The sequence below is a fragment of the Nakaseomyces glabratus genome, chromosome F, assembly GCF_010111755.1.
Source record: "Nakaseomyces glabratus chromosome F, complete sequence".
NCBI lineage: Eukaryota > Fungi > Ascomycota > Saccharomycetes > Saccharomycetales > Saccharomycetaceae > Nakaseomyces > Nakaseomyces glabratus.
Genome location: NC_088956.1, coordinates 281,314 through 299,644, shown reverse-complemented (window position 1 = coordinate 299,644; position 18,331 = coordinate 281,314). Strand labels below are relative to the sequence as shown.

Below are 18,331 nucleotides of genomic sequence, written 5' to 3'. Positions count from 1 at the left end.
TATGGCCGGTAATATACATTCATTGGGAAACACCACACCTAGAAATGGTAATGGACCTTCCTCAGAAGGACCAGCAACGTTCTCTTCTTTCTGGTACAGTGTGCCACCTGTTTCAAGATGGTTGGTTACGTGCTGTATAACAGTGAATACGTTATGTCACTTGCACCTGATTGGTTATCAACACTTCGCGTTTACTTGGTTTCAAACGTTTCAAAGGTTGCAGATATGGAGAATGCTGTTCTCTTCACTAATCCTGCCTGCAAACTTGATGCCTGCATTGATGGAAGGTTACAACCTTTACGTTAGAAGCACTGAGTTGGAGCAAGGGTTCTACTATAGCTCAAAGAGAATAAGTCTAAGCTCGCACAATTTCGCCTTTTATCTGTTCTCATGTCTGGTGGTAATGACCACAATAGCTGGCTTCTTATTCGGCACTATGGTTCCTCTATACTTGACGTCTGCATTCACTGCATGCCTGACGTACACATGGTCTCTGTACAATACTGATAAGAAGGTCATGTTCTATGGACTAATACCAGTATGGGGTCGTTACTTCCCAGTCTTACAACTATTCACAGGGTTTGTGTTGGGTTCAAGATTTGATTTCTACTTGTCTTTGATCGGTATTATAGCGGCATACATTTACAATTGTGTTGACACCTGGACGTTAGGTCCACTATATGGACTACTAATCAAGACCAATGTGGCCAACTATGGATACGAGCCAAGAGGAAAAGTGCAAGCACCAGGTTGGTTCATCAAGATTTATAACTTATTCAGTGGTGAGACCACACCATCAATTGTGACTGATGGTAATATACTAAAAAGCACGGGAATAAGTTCGATCCTGAAGACAGGTGGACAAAGATTAGGTACAAGAACAGAAGGTGATAACCCATCACCTTCATTGGCTGGCCAGTCTGCCTCAATTAGGTCTTCTTCTTCAGTGAGGACTTCTGGTGCTTCAAGAACCCAGACAAGTATGGGATCCAGAATGTTCCCAGGAAAGGGCAAGAGGGTTGGAGATGACTAGCAGGATCTGGGGTGTAGACGAGATGAACAATTCATTACTGTATATATGAATTATTGAAATTATAGATACCATTAGTCTCTTTAGGACTATCTTTATAGCTTTATAAATTGATATGCTAGGCTACGACATATTTAAGAACAAGCCCCAAATACAGAATCCGATGAGGCAGAGTAGTTTCATAAAATTATCATACCAGTAACGTCTGTTCTTATTAGTTTTTGCTCAATTAGCATAACTTAATAAGAATGTCTACTTTTTGTTTCAGCCAAAAACCTAAAGGATATCATACCCTAAACCGCCAATGACTGGATCAAACAAATCTGAGAAATTTGTGCCTGATGCGGAAGGCCTGCCTGTAATAATAAATGGTAAAGCATACCCAGACATTCGTCGCAATCCATTAGATGACATTGCTGTAACCTCATTTGCACTGGGAATCCTTCTCGGTATATTCGTTGGTCTCCTTACATTCACACAGTTCAGAAATTTCAATGTTTATATCATTGCCCTGTCAATATTCCATTTCCTTGAGTTTTATGTAACTGCCAAGGTGAACCCAGGTAAAGTCAACTCAGACTCCTTCCTTTTGAACAATGGTATCGGTTATCTTGGTGCACACATGTTCGGTGTCCTTGAGTGTCTTGTGGAAAGTATATTCTTTCCTAATATGAAGAAGATTAGCAACTCTTGGGTAGCAATATTCTTAACAATCATCGGGGTAATATTGATACTTTTAGGTCAAGTGTCTAGATCAATGGCCATGTATCAAGCTGGTAAGTCATTCTCTCATATCTTGAAGACGGAGAAACTCGACGATCACACATTAGTGACCACAGGCATTTATGGATATTTGAGGCATCCAAGTTATTTTGGTTTTTTCTGGTGGGCTATAGGGACTCAATTGCTACTCTTAAATCCAATTGCATTGATTGTCTTTGTAGGCGTGCTTTGGAGCTTCTTTAATAAGCGCATATTAATTGAGGAGAAATACCTTATACAGTTCTTTGGTGAGCAGTACATAAACTACAAAAAAAGGGTCAAGGTATGGATACCGTTAATTGATTAGCACTCAAAATGTAATAATTAGACTAATTTAGAACATCTAATATAATATAAATTTTCAACGGAATGTTTTTAATATTGAGCATTCTGTAATGAGTTTCGATGATAATATGCAATTGTTAAATAGTGCTACGAGTTAGATATCGGTGCATGAATTTACACAAACCATGGACTGTTTCCTTTGACTATTTCTGCTCCCTTAGTATTATTAGGTTTAGATTTACTTGTTAAGAATGGATTAACAATAGGAAGCGCGCTTGGTGGTTTTGTCTTGATACTAACCCTATTAATTTTATCTAAACTGGGTTCACTGGCTATTTTGGAGGTGCTATGTGATTGTCCCGCAATCTGTGGTAATTTTGGAAGGATTGGAAGCTCCGGTGCTTTATCAGTCTTGAGTCTTCCGTTGGCAAGCTGTGTGAGTTCTTCTGCTTTTTGATCGTTGACAATATTTTTTATTTTCCCCTTCTTGTTTGTTCTCTTATAATCATTGACATGCTTTAGATCCGGTGTCACGCGTTGTTGCGACTGCCGGTTTTCGTTCCTTATAGGTTTTTGCATAATCTCAGAAGATGCCCTGCCATTTTTACCCTCATATGCAAGTTGCTGTTCACTAACAAATGGATTACAATCAGAAGTTGTTAAGTTGGAATTGCTACTCAGAATACTGCGAGATCCCAAGCCAGCTTGAGAACTTATCCTCATGGAATATTGTTGAGCGCTATCAAAACTTGGATTAATTGTTGGTTGTGACGTCGCCTTGGGATCTAGGGTTTTCTTAGATAACTGGTTATCATTTTTAAATTTGGAGTTTATCCCAAAAATTGGATTAGCATCCGCTCCATTCGTATTCTTTAGTGGCTCTTTTGCTAATAATTTTGGTGCTAGCCTTTGAAGATGTGGTTTTTTGTGAGTATGTGAATTCTGAGGCAAAGTAGCATTGTTTGATAGGGATGCCAAAGTGCCATTTATTTCATAGCTCCCATAGGAAAATTCTCTTGGTGATCCTCTTTTCCTTGCTACTGCAGACAATGGAAGGTCGTCGTCTTCATCATCATGATTGGTATCATTATGAAGAGTAGTAGAAGCAGCAATAGCAATAGATTGAGAAACTGCACCATTTTTTTCATTGCCTATGCTTTTACGGACAACATTTCCAGTGCTACTCGAGTTGTAATTCTTTGAAGTGGGTACTAGTTTACTCCCCCTATCCTTTGATTTAGTAGTAGTTGTGTCATCTTCTTCATCACTTAATAATGACACCACATTTAGTTGACTATTATTTCTACTTGTCTTATTGGTGATAGTGTCAGTCACCATTTCATGTTTCAGTACTTCAGTCATAGTGTCTTTGCTTGTATCTTCCTCATCACTACAGTCCGACTGGTCTTCTTTTTCATAGATTGGTTTCCAAGTACTATCTGGTGCCAATTCAATTTGCTCCACATTGTTTGCACATGAGTTGAGAACCCTCATTGAAAACTCACATACATATAGGTCTGCAGGTTTCAAAGAAATTTGACATACGGGGCACATCCAAGTTGGAACTTGTAACTGGGAATGCAAGAACCAGAGGCCGTCAAAGCATTGTAAGTGTTCACAGTATTTACTCCTTACTGGATAACTCATTCTTGTGTATGAGATTGGACATTTCAGACTTATAATAGTAGAGGTTGTGATCAATTCATTATCGGTCTGTTCACCAAATAATTTCTTCACATTTTCCAATGCTGAGGTATATGGGATGACTGGTTTGTTCAAAATTGTTGTAAGAATTTCTTGTGGTGCGATTGGTTTGATAAGAGCACAATAAGAGGAGTAGCACTCCTTATTGAAAACATGGATTATCTTTACTACATTTTGAGCTCTCCAAGATTTTAAGAATGGGGTGAGGTCGACTGGATTAACAGATCCATCTCGGTTTTTCAAACCTTTAAAATTTGCTTTTATCTTTTCATTATTGACCCACACTTCTATAGGGGTGGGAAATGCAATTGGAGTATCCTCATCTTTATTTGGTATGTAGTCACCAGTTTCAGGATCTTTACTATCCTTTCTTGAAAAAAGATAGAGTTTCAAAGGGTACTTCTCATCTGTGAGTTTTGTCCATACATTTTTCTCAAATTTAAATTTGCATTCTGCTACATTCTTGACTTCTATTGCAGGCAGCCTTCTTGTAGTGTCTGGGATTATACTCAATATTTCATAAAATGGTGATCTAACGAAATTAGGTGATTTAGGATTATTGCTAATATTCATGAACTCTATCATTTGTTTTGTTACAACGTCCATGGGATTAAATTCATCCACATTATCCCAATAGCCGTATGGATCATACTTGTTTGTGTATTTTCTAACCAGCATAGTCAATTCCATCATGCTCGGGAGTTTCTGTTTCCTGTATATCGCATCTATAGCTCTAATTACAGCCCTTATTTCATAGGATTTAGATCTGTCCTTTTTCAAATACCGAAGCAAAAATAGGCATAGCCCATTCCTTTTATCCGCAATGCCTACATTTTCACTGTTTCCAGTACCGAGATCAACCTTTAAAGCTTTGTATTCCGATAAATACCGTATCAGTGCATCCAAACCATCTAAATCAAGCAGACTCAGCCTATTGCATGCATTACAAACCAAGCATCGATCATCTCCCAGCGGTATGTTATAGTCCATCCAAATTAAAATCGCTTAATCAACCTTGACCTTTCGAAGGAGGTAAAACAGTATAATAATTACACGACTAGCCACCTAGTTATACTAAAGTTCAAAGTAAAACGTTCGTGTTCGCTGTGTGCAGATCAGAAATGAGATGAGGTGTCAAATCCTTCCTCATCACTGTTTGTTTTTGTATGATTTTCGATGTGCTTCCTTCCCCCAACAAACATCAAATTAGTGAAAATATAAATTTCTGCTCCCGACGAGATTCGAATTGATGTCCAACCCGTCGGCAGCTACAAAACCTTTGACTTCTTCTCATTTAACTACTAATAAAGACTCATCTCATCTCTTTTATATTTCAATTATAGCGCTTGCCACCTCCTGGTAAGCTCATCATTAAGCGGGACAAGGCTCTAGTCGATAGTGGAGTATGAAGAGAGTTACGGTGTTAATTTCTGGATCTGGTTCTAACCTGCAAGCGCTGCTGGATGCTGAAAGGGAAGGTAAGTTGCCCGGTATATCGATCACGCATGTCATATCTTCTAGCAAGAAGGCTTACGGCTTGGAGAGAGCTGCCGCTGCTGGTGTACCCACCACAATTCACTCTCTTTACAACTATACCAAGAGCATTCCTAAGGAGGACGTAGCTCAAAAGAAATTGGCCAGACGTCAATTTGAGAAGGATTTGGCACAGGTGGTTCTGGAATCTAAACCTGATCTAGTGGTCTGTGCTGGCTGGTTATTGATCTTGGGCCCAGACTTCCTGGCTATACTGAAGGGTATACCTATACTTAACTTACATCCTGCCCTTCCGGGCCAATTTGATGGAACTACACATGCCATAGAGATGGCCTGGAATAAATGCCAAGAGGATAATAAGCCTTTGAAAGCCGGCTGTATGGTGCACTACGTGATAGAAGAAGTTGATAAAGGTGAGCCATTAGTGGTAAAAGAGCTGGAAATAGTTCCTGGGAAGGAAACTCTGGACCAATACGAAGAAAGGGTACACAAAGCCGAACATGTAGCAATTGTTGAGGCAACTTTGAAAGCTCTAGCGAATTAACAATACGGTATTTTCAATTAACCCTGTAGAAAGGCCGATATGGTATTAGAACTAGTTTCACACTATCAACCTGGAACCTTCATTAATCGATAAATATTATGGCATGTATACTACTTTTTCATAAATAATAAACACCTGCAAAAACTACTTGGATATTCCAGAGTTGCTGCATCAACTTTCTCAATTAACTTCCTGTATCTTACAAAGTTGTAATTCCTAGAGGGATTATGTTATTATGGTGATCACGAAAATAGATCATCGCTCGCCAAATCGGAAAAATCAAAGGTTAACAGCTCCACACTTGAAGAAAAGAGGGCATTAAATCTGAAATACAGCTCATATTTAATACTCAGCTTCATCTGTCAGCTCTCATAGGTACCTGAATTTGCATATTTTTCCCTCTTTCTTTTCATTGATTAGTATTGGGTAGAGATATAGACATAGTAATTGGTCGAAAAACGTTAACAAATCACCTACATTTGTGCTTTCACTTGTGTCACTTCGATATAGAAGTTGAATATATAACTTATCGCTACTTCAAAAGGTATACTCACTGTTAGAAGAAGACTAGATACAAGCAAGAATTTTAGCTAACCAATTAAAAAAAATCCTTTGAATCTGGGCCCCGATTTTCATATGGACTTCCTTTCAAGCAATCTAAGCTTTGTAAATCCATGCAAAGTTAGGACGCTGGTGGTACCTATAGGCAAATGGAAGAAACGAGACTTTCTAAATCAATTTGAGACACTCAGGGCAAATAACGAGGTTCGGTTACTTGACATAACTCCTATCGATTGTCCATTATTTACTCCGCAGGCTTTTCCAAACGGTAGGGTATTCTATGATTTTACTATCAGTCAACATGCTGATGCATTAGATCTTTTTCTCTATGACTTCGAACCCTTTAGAAAGATATTTGTTATAATTGGTCTAGTAAATGACAAGAGTGACCCTGTTGACAATATGAATATCTTAAAAGAACGTTACCCAACTGTCATATCTCACAACCTTTTGTACACGGACAAGAGTTTGATCAATTCAGATGTAGAAAATCAAGATATAAGTAATATCTTTCATTACAACTCTGACAAACTAGAAAACTACGAGACTATTTTATGTGATATTACAAGAAATTTCCTTGTCGCGTTAAATCATTATTACTCATCTTACAAGCATGTCACCCTCAGATCTCCGGGAGCAATTGGAGGAAACGCGGTGCGTAAGACGAGTTTATTGATGTCTGCTTTGCCTGGAAATCAATCAAGAGGATCTGGCTCTCTTTACAACTCGAATTCAACTAATACTAACAAGAGGTTATCCTCATTTGAAATGACCACCAATAATATAAAGAGATCGGCATCTTTAAAACTGTCTACATCTCTAGCTTCAACAGATAATAAAATACAAACAAGAGCACAGGGAAGGCAATACAAAATTTTAGGTAATTTCCAGTTATTAGCAGGAAGGGTGTCAGATGCATTGAATTCATTTAATGAAGCAGTTATATTGCTATACAGGGTTAGAGATCTCTTGTGGCTTGGATCAGCTCTCGATGGAGTTGCAATATGTGCTGTTATATTATCATACCTACAGATGCCATTTAAAATACCGCATATTGTTGCACTAATTTGTCCAATGGAAAGCCCGAATAATAGTATCGAAGCTCTCAGCCCCAGGAATAGTTTGACTAATAGTGTCCAGTCTCCAAGGAATTCTTTAACTTTAGCTACCTCCGAGGCTAATATCGATGTCGATATGTCAAACTTGCCAGTACTAGTGAAAGCTATTCTTGACAAAGCTTTGCATTATTACGATGAAAGTCTTTCACATAATAGTGAGTATGCCCCACAAATTGTTTATTCTCAATTTCTCTCACGTACTTTGAGTTTTATGTTATGCTGTAATTCGGCAGTTGTACAGTCGCAAAATGTGGCCTCAAGCATAATAAATTGCAACTACTCCAATAAGCCTTTAAAAGACTGCGAGAATTTATCCTTTTCTAATTCTGACGTTTATTCTTTTTGTGGGAAGGTGTTGCTGCTGAAAATTGATGATATGGAATTAGAGGAACAGTCAAGTATTTTCTCGCTATTGTCAAAAGCTTATGCATCTCTACAACTTACAAGAAAACAAGCATTTACCCTACGGTTACTCTTGGTTTCAATTTCTTCACACGCAGAAGGCTTAAAATGGCAGCATAGCTTTCAAAATTTTCTGGACACAGTGATGAGATTATATGATATTCATGAATCAGCAGACTCTAATGAGGTAAAGAGTAATTCATTGGAATGGCGAGAACTTCAAAAAGACATAATAGAGTTATGCTTACAGATTAGTGTCAGCATGAAAGCTGAGTCCAATATGAGGGATTATGGGTTGTTAATGCTCAATAAATACAATGATATGCTGTCTGAAACTGAACAGAAGGAAATTTTGCAGGTAATTCTCAAGCCTCTGATACAAAATTTGAAGATTAAAGAATACTGGGACCCTTTTATCCTAAGAGGAGTTACAATCTCGAGGTTAGAAACAGATTCAGCTTCTTATGATACTCTTAGAATACCCAATGAAAATAGTATTGCTACTGCTCAAAAAATCAATCCACATGAGGTGTTTAATCCATTCAAACAAGCCAACTCTCTAAATCTAAAAACTTCAGGAAGCTCTGACAGTAAACCAAAACTATTTCTGGTAGATGATAGGGCCGAATTTAGCTGTACCATCCAGAACCCTTATGGTTTCGATATTACAATATCAGATATACATCTACCAGACGAAATAACCGATTATTGTGAACTAGATACACGAAGTTCGGTTAAAGATAATCCTTATGTTATTGGTGCCAAATCAGTACGAAACATCACCTTACCTATTAAGATAAAAAAATCAACAGCCGATGATTTTCTATTCTTGAGATATTTGAGACTTTCAGTCTTAGATCTACCCTTGTCAAGATTTGATGTATATCCAATGCCGCAAAATGGGGGTATTATTTCTCCATTAAATATTAATTTAAGGACGACACCGCCCTTGGAATCAGAAGCACTTACTTTCAAAATTCTACCCGAACAACCCGAACTTGAAGTAATGAATAATGGAAAGGTAACGGGAAACTCTTGGATGTTACTTGATGGTACCAAATCTCAATTCACAATTTTGATACGAAATAAGTCATTATCCAAGTCGATAGATCAGTTGAATGTAACTGCTGTTACCAATATTGAGCATGCTTTAAAGGCCGACTACTGGAAGAAAATGCAACCAGATGATTTAAATATACTAGAATCGAATATAATGTGGATGAAAAATGAATGTATCAAGATATTGAATAAGCCAGAGCATGTACAACCAAATGAAATTTTCGAATTGAAGCTGGAGATTGATACAGTGCGTGCTCCATTTGAGTTTGAATCTTTTATAGTTGTTGTCGAGTATGGTATGCAAGAAGAAGACAAATCCTGTTTTTATATGAAAAAACTCAAAATTCCTTATGAAGTAACCTTACGAAGAAGTATTGAAGTCCCTAATATGGATTTGATTCCTTTAAACCATATGAATTTTACTAATACTAGCGATTCCAGTTGGATTGCTTATATACAATCTTTGTCAAACAAATCTAATGATGCATTTAGCTACTCTGCTAAAGATTACATGCTGCTTTTACTTGATTTCAGAAATTCATGGATTGATGGCATACACATCGAGGTGACATATGAAGATTTTGTAAGCAAAGGCCATTTGGTAGAGTCAAATCGAAATTTGAGAATTATTGTACCTATTAGGAAAATCGATGTTGAAAAAATAAACTTTTCGAATAAACCAATTCCCCGGATATTTAAAGAGAGACAATTTCTGCAAAGTGGAATGGACGAAAACACTGAGATAACTATGCGTGAATGCTTCTGGACAAGAGAATATATCCTCGAAAGACTGTCTTGTCGATGGGAGTTGAGTACAGATTCCTTAATAAGAGGAGAAGTTGACTTTAGGAAATACATCGAAAAGTTTGACAACAGAACTGTGGCCAATTTGTACAAGGGTAAGCTTCCTTTTTCGATTACACTTTCTAGTAGTTCAAAATCTTCAACTACTGGTGAATTAAATAGAATATCATGCCAGATTTCACCTCAAACAGTTCAAAGACAACATTCTCGAATTCAGCAGACTGCATTGTTAAATTTCTTTATATTTGAACATTTTTCTTCGAAACTGCTACCAAAATCTAACAGGAGGTTACTTTATAATGGATCTCTGTCTCAAAAATTTTCAACCAATAGTGAGAGTACAGTGTGTTTAGATGTGATTCCTATAGAACCGGGATGTTATGAAATTTGCGTCTGTATTTCAGAAACTGAAAGTGTAGATAAGGTCTTGCAGTTTAATCCTGACAGCATTCTTGTCGAAGTTAATTAGTTTCTGTTTTAATCAACGTCATCTAAAAGTTCGAATTTGGCATTATAAATATTATATTATGGTAGCCACTTTTTATAGATAGTTAAGCAAAATTAGAATATGCATATCATTTATTAATTGGAATAAATCAAACTAAACTACATAAAAAATTAAAAAGTAATATTAAAAGCTAAAACAAATGAAAATTAGAACAAAAAAAATTCGGATGTTTACATGAAAAGTCAACCAAACACAATATATTGGTCGATTAGTTCTTTGTTTAGACAGATATGGTTTAATTAAAGTAGCATAAATTGTCAGCTCTTGTGTTTTAAACTTCAGATCTAAACGTCACTGAATTCTGATGTCTAGAAGGGAATTAACCTTCTAATAAAATTAACCTTGGCTGTTTTACCGTTTTTAGCAATTTTACCATTGGTTTTAGGCACTCTTGCCAGCCAATAGAGGAAGATACCAGCCACATAATCAAATACAATGAAACAAATAAATATACCATAATTACGCCATCTTCTGTAGTATTTGGAACTCACAGTGGCCAAGAAATCATTGGTGTAAGAGAATTGACAGAAATGACATTCATCGGTAGCAGATGGATCAGTTAAATATCCAGTACCTGCTACATTCAGATAAGGAGTCATATATTGACCACATGTTAAGCCCTGTGGCGGAGTAAATGTGACCAGTTCTGTATTAGAGCATCTGATATCAACATTAGCCACACCTGTGGATAATAATGCATCAATCAAATAGGTTAATGGTGAGACTCTGTACATGAAAATCCAGAATCTGGGCATGGCATCTGGAGTAGCCATCACACCACAAAATGATAGGGCCATTGTGAACATTAAGGAACCAATGTGAGCGGCAGTCTCAGCAACTTCGTTGAATGAAATAACAAATAGACCTAAGGATCCAACATAAACATAAAACGCGATGGAAAACAACCAGAATAATGCACCTCTTTCGTGCAACTGGTGGGCTTGAGAGGCATTAGCATAGAAACCAACAGAGTAATAGTAGATACAGTAGGCTAATGTACCAGCAACGATATTCCAAGGAACTTCTACCACTATCTGAGCCAATATAAATGCCTTCCATGAGAAAGTTCTAGATGGGCGTTCCCTTGCTTCATATAAATCTCTTTGCTGAACAAATGTAGGCAAGTACTGCTGTAGTAACGGGTTGAAAATAACTGTGTACATGAAAATAGAAAGCATTTGATTTTGTAAGCCTTGTAAAGTATGATCTGCTTTGAAAAATGTGAACCCAATAAACAGTTGATTAAAGATAGTCAAAATGTACTTGGACCATAAGTAGTCCGGAGTCCTCCAATACTGCTGAAATAATCTCACACAGACAAGCTGGAATTGATACCATAGCGATGTTGCGAATTCCTTATTAGCGTCCTCATCATTATCCAGCTCCTTTTGGGAAAGCTCTTTTTCCATTTGTTCTAGTTCTTGTTTAACTTGTTTGAACTGTTCGGAATTTCTCCACACCTCATGGTAGTCTTGGTTTGCATGTGAGCCTGGAGCTGCTCCAACTACTTCTAACATCCATTCAGCTGGATTTGCATCTGGAGGGCATTTATGTGCACCATGATCCTCAAAGTATTTGATCATTGTTTTACATCCTTTACCCAAGTCACCAAAATAAACAGTTTGACCACCCTTTTGTAAGAACAGCAATCTGTCAAATTCCTGCATTAGCATAGCAGAAGGTTGGTGAATAGTGCATAAGATTGCTTGTCCGTGGTTTGCCAGTTTCTTCATCAGTTGGCATGTTGCCCAAGCGGTTTGCGAATCCAAACCAGAAGTTGGTTCATCCAAAAACACTAACAATTTCGGCTTTGCAGCTAATTCAACACCAATAGTTAATCTTTTTCTTTGTTCAACATTCAAACCTTCACCAGGGACACCAACAACTGCATCTGCGTAAGTTTCCATTTCTAGGATCTTAATAACAGCCTCAACATATTCATTTTTTTCTTCAATTGATACACTAGAAGGTTGTCTCAAGTAAGCTGAAAATCTTAGCGATTCTCTTACCGTTGCAGTTTTCAAATGTAAATCTTGTTGCTGACAATAACCAATAGATCTTGAAAATGAAGTATCTCTTGGTCTACCATTAACCATAACATCACCTGTAATAACACCCATTGTAGTTCTTTCAGCCAAACAATCCAATAATGTTGTTTTACCTGCACCGGATGCACCCATTAAAGCAGTTAGTGTACCTGGTTTAACCCAACCATCGACATTGTTCAAGATTCTTCTTACCTCTGTCTTGATTGGTACATCATAACACAGATTTTGCCAATGAAAGATTGCTTCTGATTTAGATAAACCAACTTGAGGGCTACCACCTCTACTTCCACTGGTAATGGACTCAGAATCAGCATTTTCATCATATGTATCTTGTAGCATGTTTTTTTCGTTGGTCGCATTGGAGGTTATAGATTCGGAGTTGTTCTCGATATCATTCTTGTCTGTGTGCATCTTCGTCTTGTCACGAATTTTACCCTCCTTCTTCATACGCTTAACAACGCTATGAGGGAAAACTAGCATTTCACCTTTCTGTTTAGCACCTTCATTGAACTCACACAGAATTAAGTACACAAAGAAGAAGAAGATAACATAGGCCATACCAACACCGAACCCACGCCACTTGTGTTTATTTTCGTAATCGTAACTCTCCTTCAAGAAGTCATCACCAAGAACATAATCATTACCAGGTCTTGCACCAACGGATGCACATACTCTTTCGGTACCTGTAACATCGTTATATGCCCCGCCTCTGGGAATATAAGTGTTACATGGGAATCTACGATCATGGAATTCATTGACCATCAAAGATTCAAATAGGTATGCAAGAGGGTTGATGTACCAGATCCATTTTGACCAACCTAACATCTTTGTCCGAGGAATAGCAAAACCAGTATACATTGATAGCGCCAACAATAACATCGATGCAGGTACCATGGCCTCTTGTAAAGTCTTTGTTAAAGACCCAACACATCTGAAAAGATGGGACATGGCAAAAACAGCGATAACATTGATTAGGAAATAGAAGAAGAATCTACCAGCATCTCTTCTGAAGTTCACCAGGAAATAGAAGATGATATTGAAAAGAATAGCTGTAACAATCTTTGGTGGGATTTCAGATATAACAGATGCAAAAGCGTCAGCACTTGGGTGGTATAGAGAATATGTTCTGTGTTTTTCGGTGATTGGTCTTGCCTCATATAAAGAGAAAATTTCCAGCAAAGAGGAGAAAGCATTAAACAAGATGGCAAAGAACATGGCTGCACCTCTGAAATAGAAAGTGTCAGCAGAAGAACCCTTTTGAATTTTGTAGAACATAGATCCCAGAATGAAGGCCATTGCTGAATTACCGAAGACTTGGAATAACGTGACACTTGCACTATTTTTAATTCTCCAGAAATTTCTTATGAGAATATACTTGACTTGCATCATGTAGCTTACCACATATGGGGATGAGGGTCTAGCTCTCTTTGATTGCTTAGCGATGTGGGCTTCTTTAATTTCTTCTTTATCATCTTCTGATTGATGTGCCAGTGTTTCGTCTATCTCTTCTCTTAGTTGCTTATATTCCTCGGAGTTGTGCCAGTACTCAACCATATCCAATGGCGTCTGTGGCACTTTAATGCCTTTATCCAAGTACTCCTTGTTTATTCTTCTCTCTGCAGGTGAAGTGATCGAAGTCAAGAAGTCAGGGATGGTCTGTCTCTTAGGACAGAAGTAACCCATCTTCTGGAAGTATACCTTTGCGTGCTGGGCGTCACCAAAATAAATCTGGTAGCCTTCATAAAGCACGGATACTTTGTTGAAGAGATTGTAGGCGTCTTGCGAACACTGGTAGATAGCCACGGTGGCCACATTTTTTGCAATGTGTGCCTGTGTCTTCAGAGCTCTTACGAATTCCAGCGCAGTGGCAGAGTCGAGACCTCTCGTAGCGTTATCCCAGCATTGGAACTTTGAGCCACAGATCCACACTTCAGCGATAGACACACGCTTACGCTCACCACCGGAGACACCTCTGACCAGGTCATTACCGACCTTTGTGTCCCTTGTGTGGGAAAGACCGTAGGTGGCCATAGCGACATCTGTTACATGGTTGGCGAAGTCCTCTCTGGTGACACCTTTGACACGGTTCTGTGGGGTCTTCAACCTGGCCACAGTGACCAATGTCTGGTATACCGTCAGGTGGGGCAGGTGGATATCTGCCTCGGCGTTGTACACAACTTCACCACGGTAGTGCTTCTTGATCTCGTTGGGCGTCAGGCCATTGTAGGAGATCACGGAGTCCTTGCTAATCTGGAACCCGTGCGTGGTCGAGGAGATGGACTTCAGCAGCGTGGTACAACCGGAACCGGGTCTGCCCAGCACCACAAGCAGCTCACCGGGCTTCAACAGCCCGTCCATGGGCTTCAGGATGCGGAATGTATCGCTCTCTCTGGCGGGTCTCGCCTTACGCCAGACGGCGTTTAGCAGCTTCACGGGCAGGTTCAGGAAAGTGCTCTGGTATGACACATCGGCGGACTCACCAGAGGCGCTCAGGTCCTTCCAGCAGCACCCGATCGAGTACGGCTTGTAGAACTCCGGGTCCCCAGTTGTGATCTTGGCCATGTTCTGGACCCACGCTTTACTGGAGAACTCATCGCTGTTGGGGTCCAGACGGGCATCGTAGTCGTCTTCCTCCTCGTCCGAAAAGACAGGGTTGACACCTTTAAAGTCCGCGCTGAAAATGGAGGACGCCCGCGTTGAGACTCTGTCCAATGGCGCGCTGCCATCTGCGGGGGCCTCTTTGTTTACGGACCGGTTTGACGACGTTAAGCTCTGCTGGGTCAGCGACCGGGCGAGCTCCCGTATACGTTTCTCGACGTTGTCATCAAAACCCATATAGGGCTGATGCGAGTCTACACTCGAGACACTAGAGTCATCGGGTGTGTTCATCACTATATTATTTTGCTATTTGTTATGTTGTAATAATTTGTTTTACTGAGGTGAGCTGAGTGGTGTTCCCTACTTCCCAACCTAATACACCCAACAAACCTTATAAACGTTCCAGTATATATACCAATTGCCATTGACGTAGTAGCTAATATAGTTTTTGAGGGCTGTTGCAAGGGGGGGGTGAAGTGCAAGATAGAGGTCTTAAAGACAGAACAATGCCTTCCTGGCAGCACACACTACAGCAATGGGGCGGCCATCCCCCCCGGAATGCTGTGATGCCCCCCTTCTTCCCACAGAGCCAAAACAATGAAAAAGAAAAAAGTTCCTAACGGCTCCGTGAGGTATGCTGACTGTACGCCATTGTCTAGGCATATAAATAGTGTGGGGGGGAGACTATGCCACCCCTTAGTAGACCTCGAGGTTGTGGGTGAGAAACCAACGTTAATACGTTCCTCAAATGCAGAGTGCAAAGTGCAGAGTGCAAAGTGCAAAAGTGCAAAACAGGCAATGGTTTCCGTGGAATTCTGTGTGCAGTGTTGTGATGGATATTCCACGGAAGATCCACTATTCCGTGGTTGATCTATAGGGATACTCCGTTGCTGCTGTGCAATAATACTAATTAAATTATAAGAAGCCTGGAAAATGTGTTAATATAATATATTAATTAGCGTAGATCAGCGTTTTTGAAATGACGTCTTTAATTTCTTGAGTATTTACATTTATACAAGGGGCTCTGGTATTGGGATAGTTCAAATTTATTTACAAGAACTGGTTTATCTTTAAGTAGTCTGGGTCTTGTGGTTTCTGGTTCAACATCCGCCTCTTCAGTTGTTTTGGAATGAACGGTTGTGCTATCATGTTGTCGTTGAACGGACCCAGCGCACCGTCAAACGCCTTGTGGGGCTTCAGCTTGTCGCTGCCCAGCTTCATCATCGTTTCTTCACGGTACTTGTTCAGCTCTTGTGCAAACTTGTGGTCCCATAGACTGTTTTCTGTGTCTTCCTCGGGCCAGATAAATGGCTCGTTCATGTCAATTGTCATCTTCTTGATCTGCGGTCCGCGGTACCTAGGAGACGCAATGTTACCCGCACGCTCGTACCTGCCGTGCAAAAGTTGTGTGGTCACGTTCATGGCCCGCAGACCATACACATGGAACAAGTAGTCTCTTAGGTCAAGCTTGTTGAAGGATTTGGGCACAATGAACTTGGCCTGGTATGGTGTGTGCTTGGCATTGGGGCGTAACAGGATCACCCGCGCTTTGGGGAAGTATAGCTTCTTACCACCAACTTTGAAATGCGCTGCGTTCTCTTCAATACCTTTCTGGGCAAGACCCAAAATGTGATCACTAACTGACTTACCGACCAGTCTAGGCATGTCTTAAACGTGTTATATATGTCTTATTGTCTCTTCTGACTAGGGACAAACTCTTACCTTAACGTTCAACTTTAAGCACTGCTACCGATGACAATCTCTATCGGCCTTATCTAAAGTAGGTCTATCTCGAGTGATTTAGTCCTAGTATCGCTTTACTTGTCTAAAATACACAATGCCACCTTTCTCTGGGGTACTATCTGGGTTCCACACGATGCACAGTTGGACTATCCCCATATGTTGCTATTGCTCTTACCAACTGAGCATGCGATTATCTCGACGTGAGAATTTCATTGAACTCAAACCCCCAGTTATGTCATCTCGTACGTAAAATTCTTGGGCTCTTTCGACTCTCTACCAAATGCTGAAAAAATAACGAAACATAGACTAAAATTGCATGTCAAAGGCTTCACTAATGCTATTCAACTGGTAGCTTTGCTTTGTGGTTTTGCAATTGAGTTCAGGTGGTTTAGCAATTTCAAACATATACACTGGAGGTACACAGAGCTTAGTCTTTTTTTTGTGTGTGTTCTATTATAGCTATTGAGATTTTGTTACTAGTTCACACTCCGATCCCAGCCCGCTACTGATACCGATAACGATAGCGACAACGATCATTCCCTAATATAATACAACTTCAATTACAATATGTTTTTTATCAAGGATCTATCGCTGAATGTCACTCTGCATCCTTCTTTCTTTGGTCCACGAATGAAGCAGTACATCAAGACTAAGCTGCTACAAGAAGTGGAAGGTTCCTGTACAGGTAAGTTCGGTTACATTTTGTGTGTGCTGGACTATGACAATATAGAGATTGAGCGTGGTAGAATATTACCTACTGATGGGTCAGCAGAGTTTAACGTAAAGTACCGTGCCGTCGTTTTCAAGCCATTCAAAGGTGAAGTAGTAGATGGTACCGTGGTGTCATGTTCACAACACGGGTTTGAAGTACAGGTAGGGCCAATGAAGGTGTTTGTCACAAAGCATTTAATGCCACAGGACTTAACTTTTAACGCTGGTTCAAATCCACCATCATACCAAAGTTCGGAAGATATCATCACCATAAAGTCAAGAATTAGAGTGAAAATTGAAGGTTGTATCAGTCAGGTTAGCTCCATTCACGCAATTGGTAGTATTAAGGAAGATTATCTAGGTGCAATCTGAAGAATAATATTAATCGAATAGTAAATAACAACACTGTAATTTTAGCCCTCAAAAACATTATATCACTGGTTTTGTTCTTTTTGGTCCTATGTTTCTTTAAGATTATAGAGAAATGTTAAAAAAAAGTACGCTGTACATTAGAAGCATTAATAAACGACTTAAATGTCATGCAAAAGATTACTTTATCTATCACAAAAGCTGGCTCGCATAGAGTCACAATTTTATACTACATGCGCTATAGAAAGAGTTGCGATATATTTTTTGAAGGCTTATAGAGGATTTATAAAGATTATGCTCATGATATTATCATTTTTAATATAACGATTATTACTCAACCTATTTGTCAATAAGCTCATGTAATTGTTAAACAAGTTGACTTGTCATACAACGATAATTCTTAGAATGAGATTTACTATTAGGAACAAAGTTAATCTAGAACAGAATTTGACACTGCGTTACATTTGGCATTCACTTGGAAAAATAGGCAGTTGAGAATTTAGCAGCATAAATTATACTATGAAATGAACAAACAATTTTTAGGTGCCAGCAAAGAACTAAAATTAATATGTGTAACATTTGGTGGAGACG

At 39.2% G+C, this 18,331-nt stretch overlaps 8 protein-coding genes across 8 annotated transcripts; 5 read left to right on the top strand and 3 right to left on the bottom strand.

Annotated features, from left to right (window-relative positions):
- Nucleotide 1: 1 nt before the first annotated feature.
- On the top strand, nucleotides 2–1,033 carry DFM1 (Dfm1p; the record flags this gene model as incomplete). The annotated part of the gene is made up of 1 exon (XM_446093.1): nucleotides 2–1,033. One exon carries the CDS (start codon nucleotides 2–4, stop codon nucleotides 1,031–1,033), a length of 1,032 nt encoding a protein of 343 aa, XP_446093.1.
- A 301-nt stretch (nucleotides 1,034–1,334) lies between these two features.
- Nucleotides 1,335–2,099, top strand: STE14 (protein-S-isoprenylcysteine carboxyl O-methyltransferase; the record flags this gene model as incomplete). Its single annotated transcript, XM_446092.1, has 1 exon — nucleotides 1,335–2,099. One exon carries the CDS (start codon nucleotides 1,335–1,337, stop codon nucleotides 2,097–2,099), a length of 765 nt encoding a protein of 254 aa, XP_446092.1.
- A 152-nt stretch (nucleotides 2,100–2,251) lies between these two features.
- SIZ1 (SUMO ligase SIZ1) lies at nucleotides 2,252–4,771 on the bottom strand (the record flags this gene model as incomplete). The annotated part of the gene is made up of 1 exon (XM_446091.1): nucleotides 2,252–4,771. The coding sequence occupies one exon, from the start codon at nucleotides 4,769–4,771 to the stop codon at nucleotides 2,252–2,254; it is 2,520 nt and encodes an 839-aa protein (XP_446091.1).
- Nucleotides 4,772–5,186: 415 nt separating this feature from the next.
- ADE8 (phosphoribosylglycinamide formyltransferase) lies at nucleotides 5,187–5,819 on the top strand (the record flags this gene model as incomplete). The annotated part of the gene is made up of 1 exon (XM_446090.1): nucleotides 5,187–5,819. The coding sequence occupies one exon, from the start codon at nucleotides 5,187–5,189 to the stop codon at nucleotides 5,817–5,819; it is 633 nt and encodes a 210-aa protein (XP_446090.1).
- Nucleotides 5,820–6,455: 636 nt separating this feature from the next.
- On the top strand, nucleotides 6,456–10,232 carry TRS120 (TRAPPII-specific subunit TRS120; the record flags this gene model as incomplete). The annotated part of the gene is made up of 1 exon (XM_446089.1): nucleotides 6,456–10,232. One exon carries the CDS (start codon nucleotides 6,456–6,458, stop codon nucleotides 10,230–10,232), a length of 3,777 nt encoding a protein of 1,258 aa, XP_446089.1.
- Nucleotides 10,233–10,579: 347 nt separating this feature from the next.
- Nucleotides 10,580–15,208, bottom strand: PDR15 (ATP-binding cassette multidrug transporter PDR15; the record flags this gene model as incomplete). Its single annotated transcript, XM_446088.1, has 1 exon — nucleotides 10,580–15,208. One exon carries the CDS (start codon nucleotides 15,206–15,208, stop codon nucleotides 10,580–10,582), a length of 4,629 nt encoding a protein of 1,542 aa, XP_446088.1.
- A 759-nt stretch (nucleotides 15,209–15,967) lies between these two features.
- Nucleotides 15,968–16,582, bottom strand: MRP20 (mitochondrial 54S ribosomal protein uL23m; the record flags this gene model as incomplete). Its single annotated transcript, XM_446087.1, has 1 exon — nucleotides 15,968–16,582. The coding sequence occupies one exon, from the start codon at nucleotides 16,580–16,582 to the stop codon at nucleotides 15,968–15,970; it is 615 nt and encodes a 204-aa protein (XP_446087.1).
- A 645-nt stretch (nucleotides 16,583–17,227) lies between these two features.
- RPB7 (DNA-directed RNA polymerase II subunit RPB7) lies at nucleotides 17,228–17,743 on the top strand (the record flags this gene model as incomplete). Its single annotated transcript, XM_446086.1, has 1 exon — nucleotides 17,228–17,743. The coding sequence occupies one exon, from the start codon at nucleotides 17,228–17,230 to the stop codon at nucleotides 17,741–17,743; it is 516 nt and encodes a 171-aa protein (XP_446086.1).
- Between the last annotated feature and the right edge of the window lie 588 nt (nucleotides 17,744–18,331).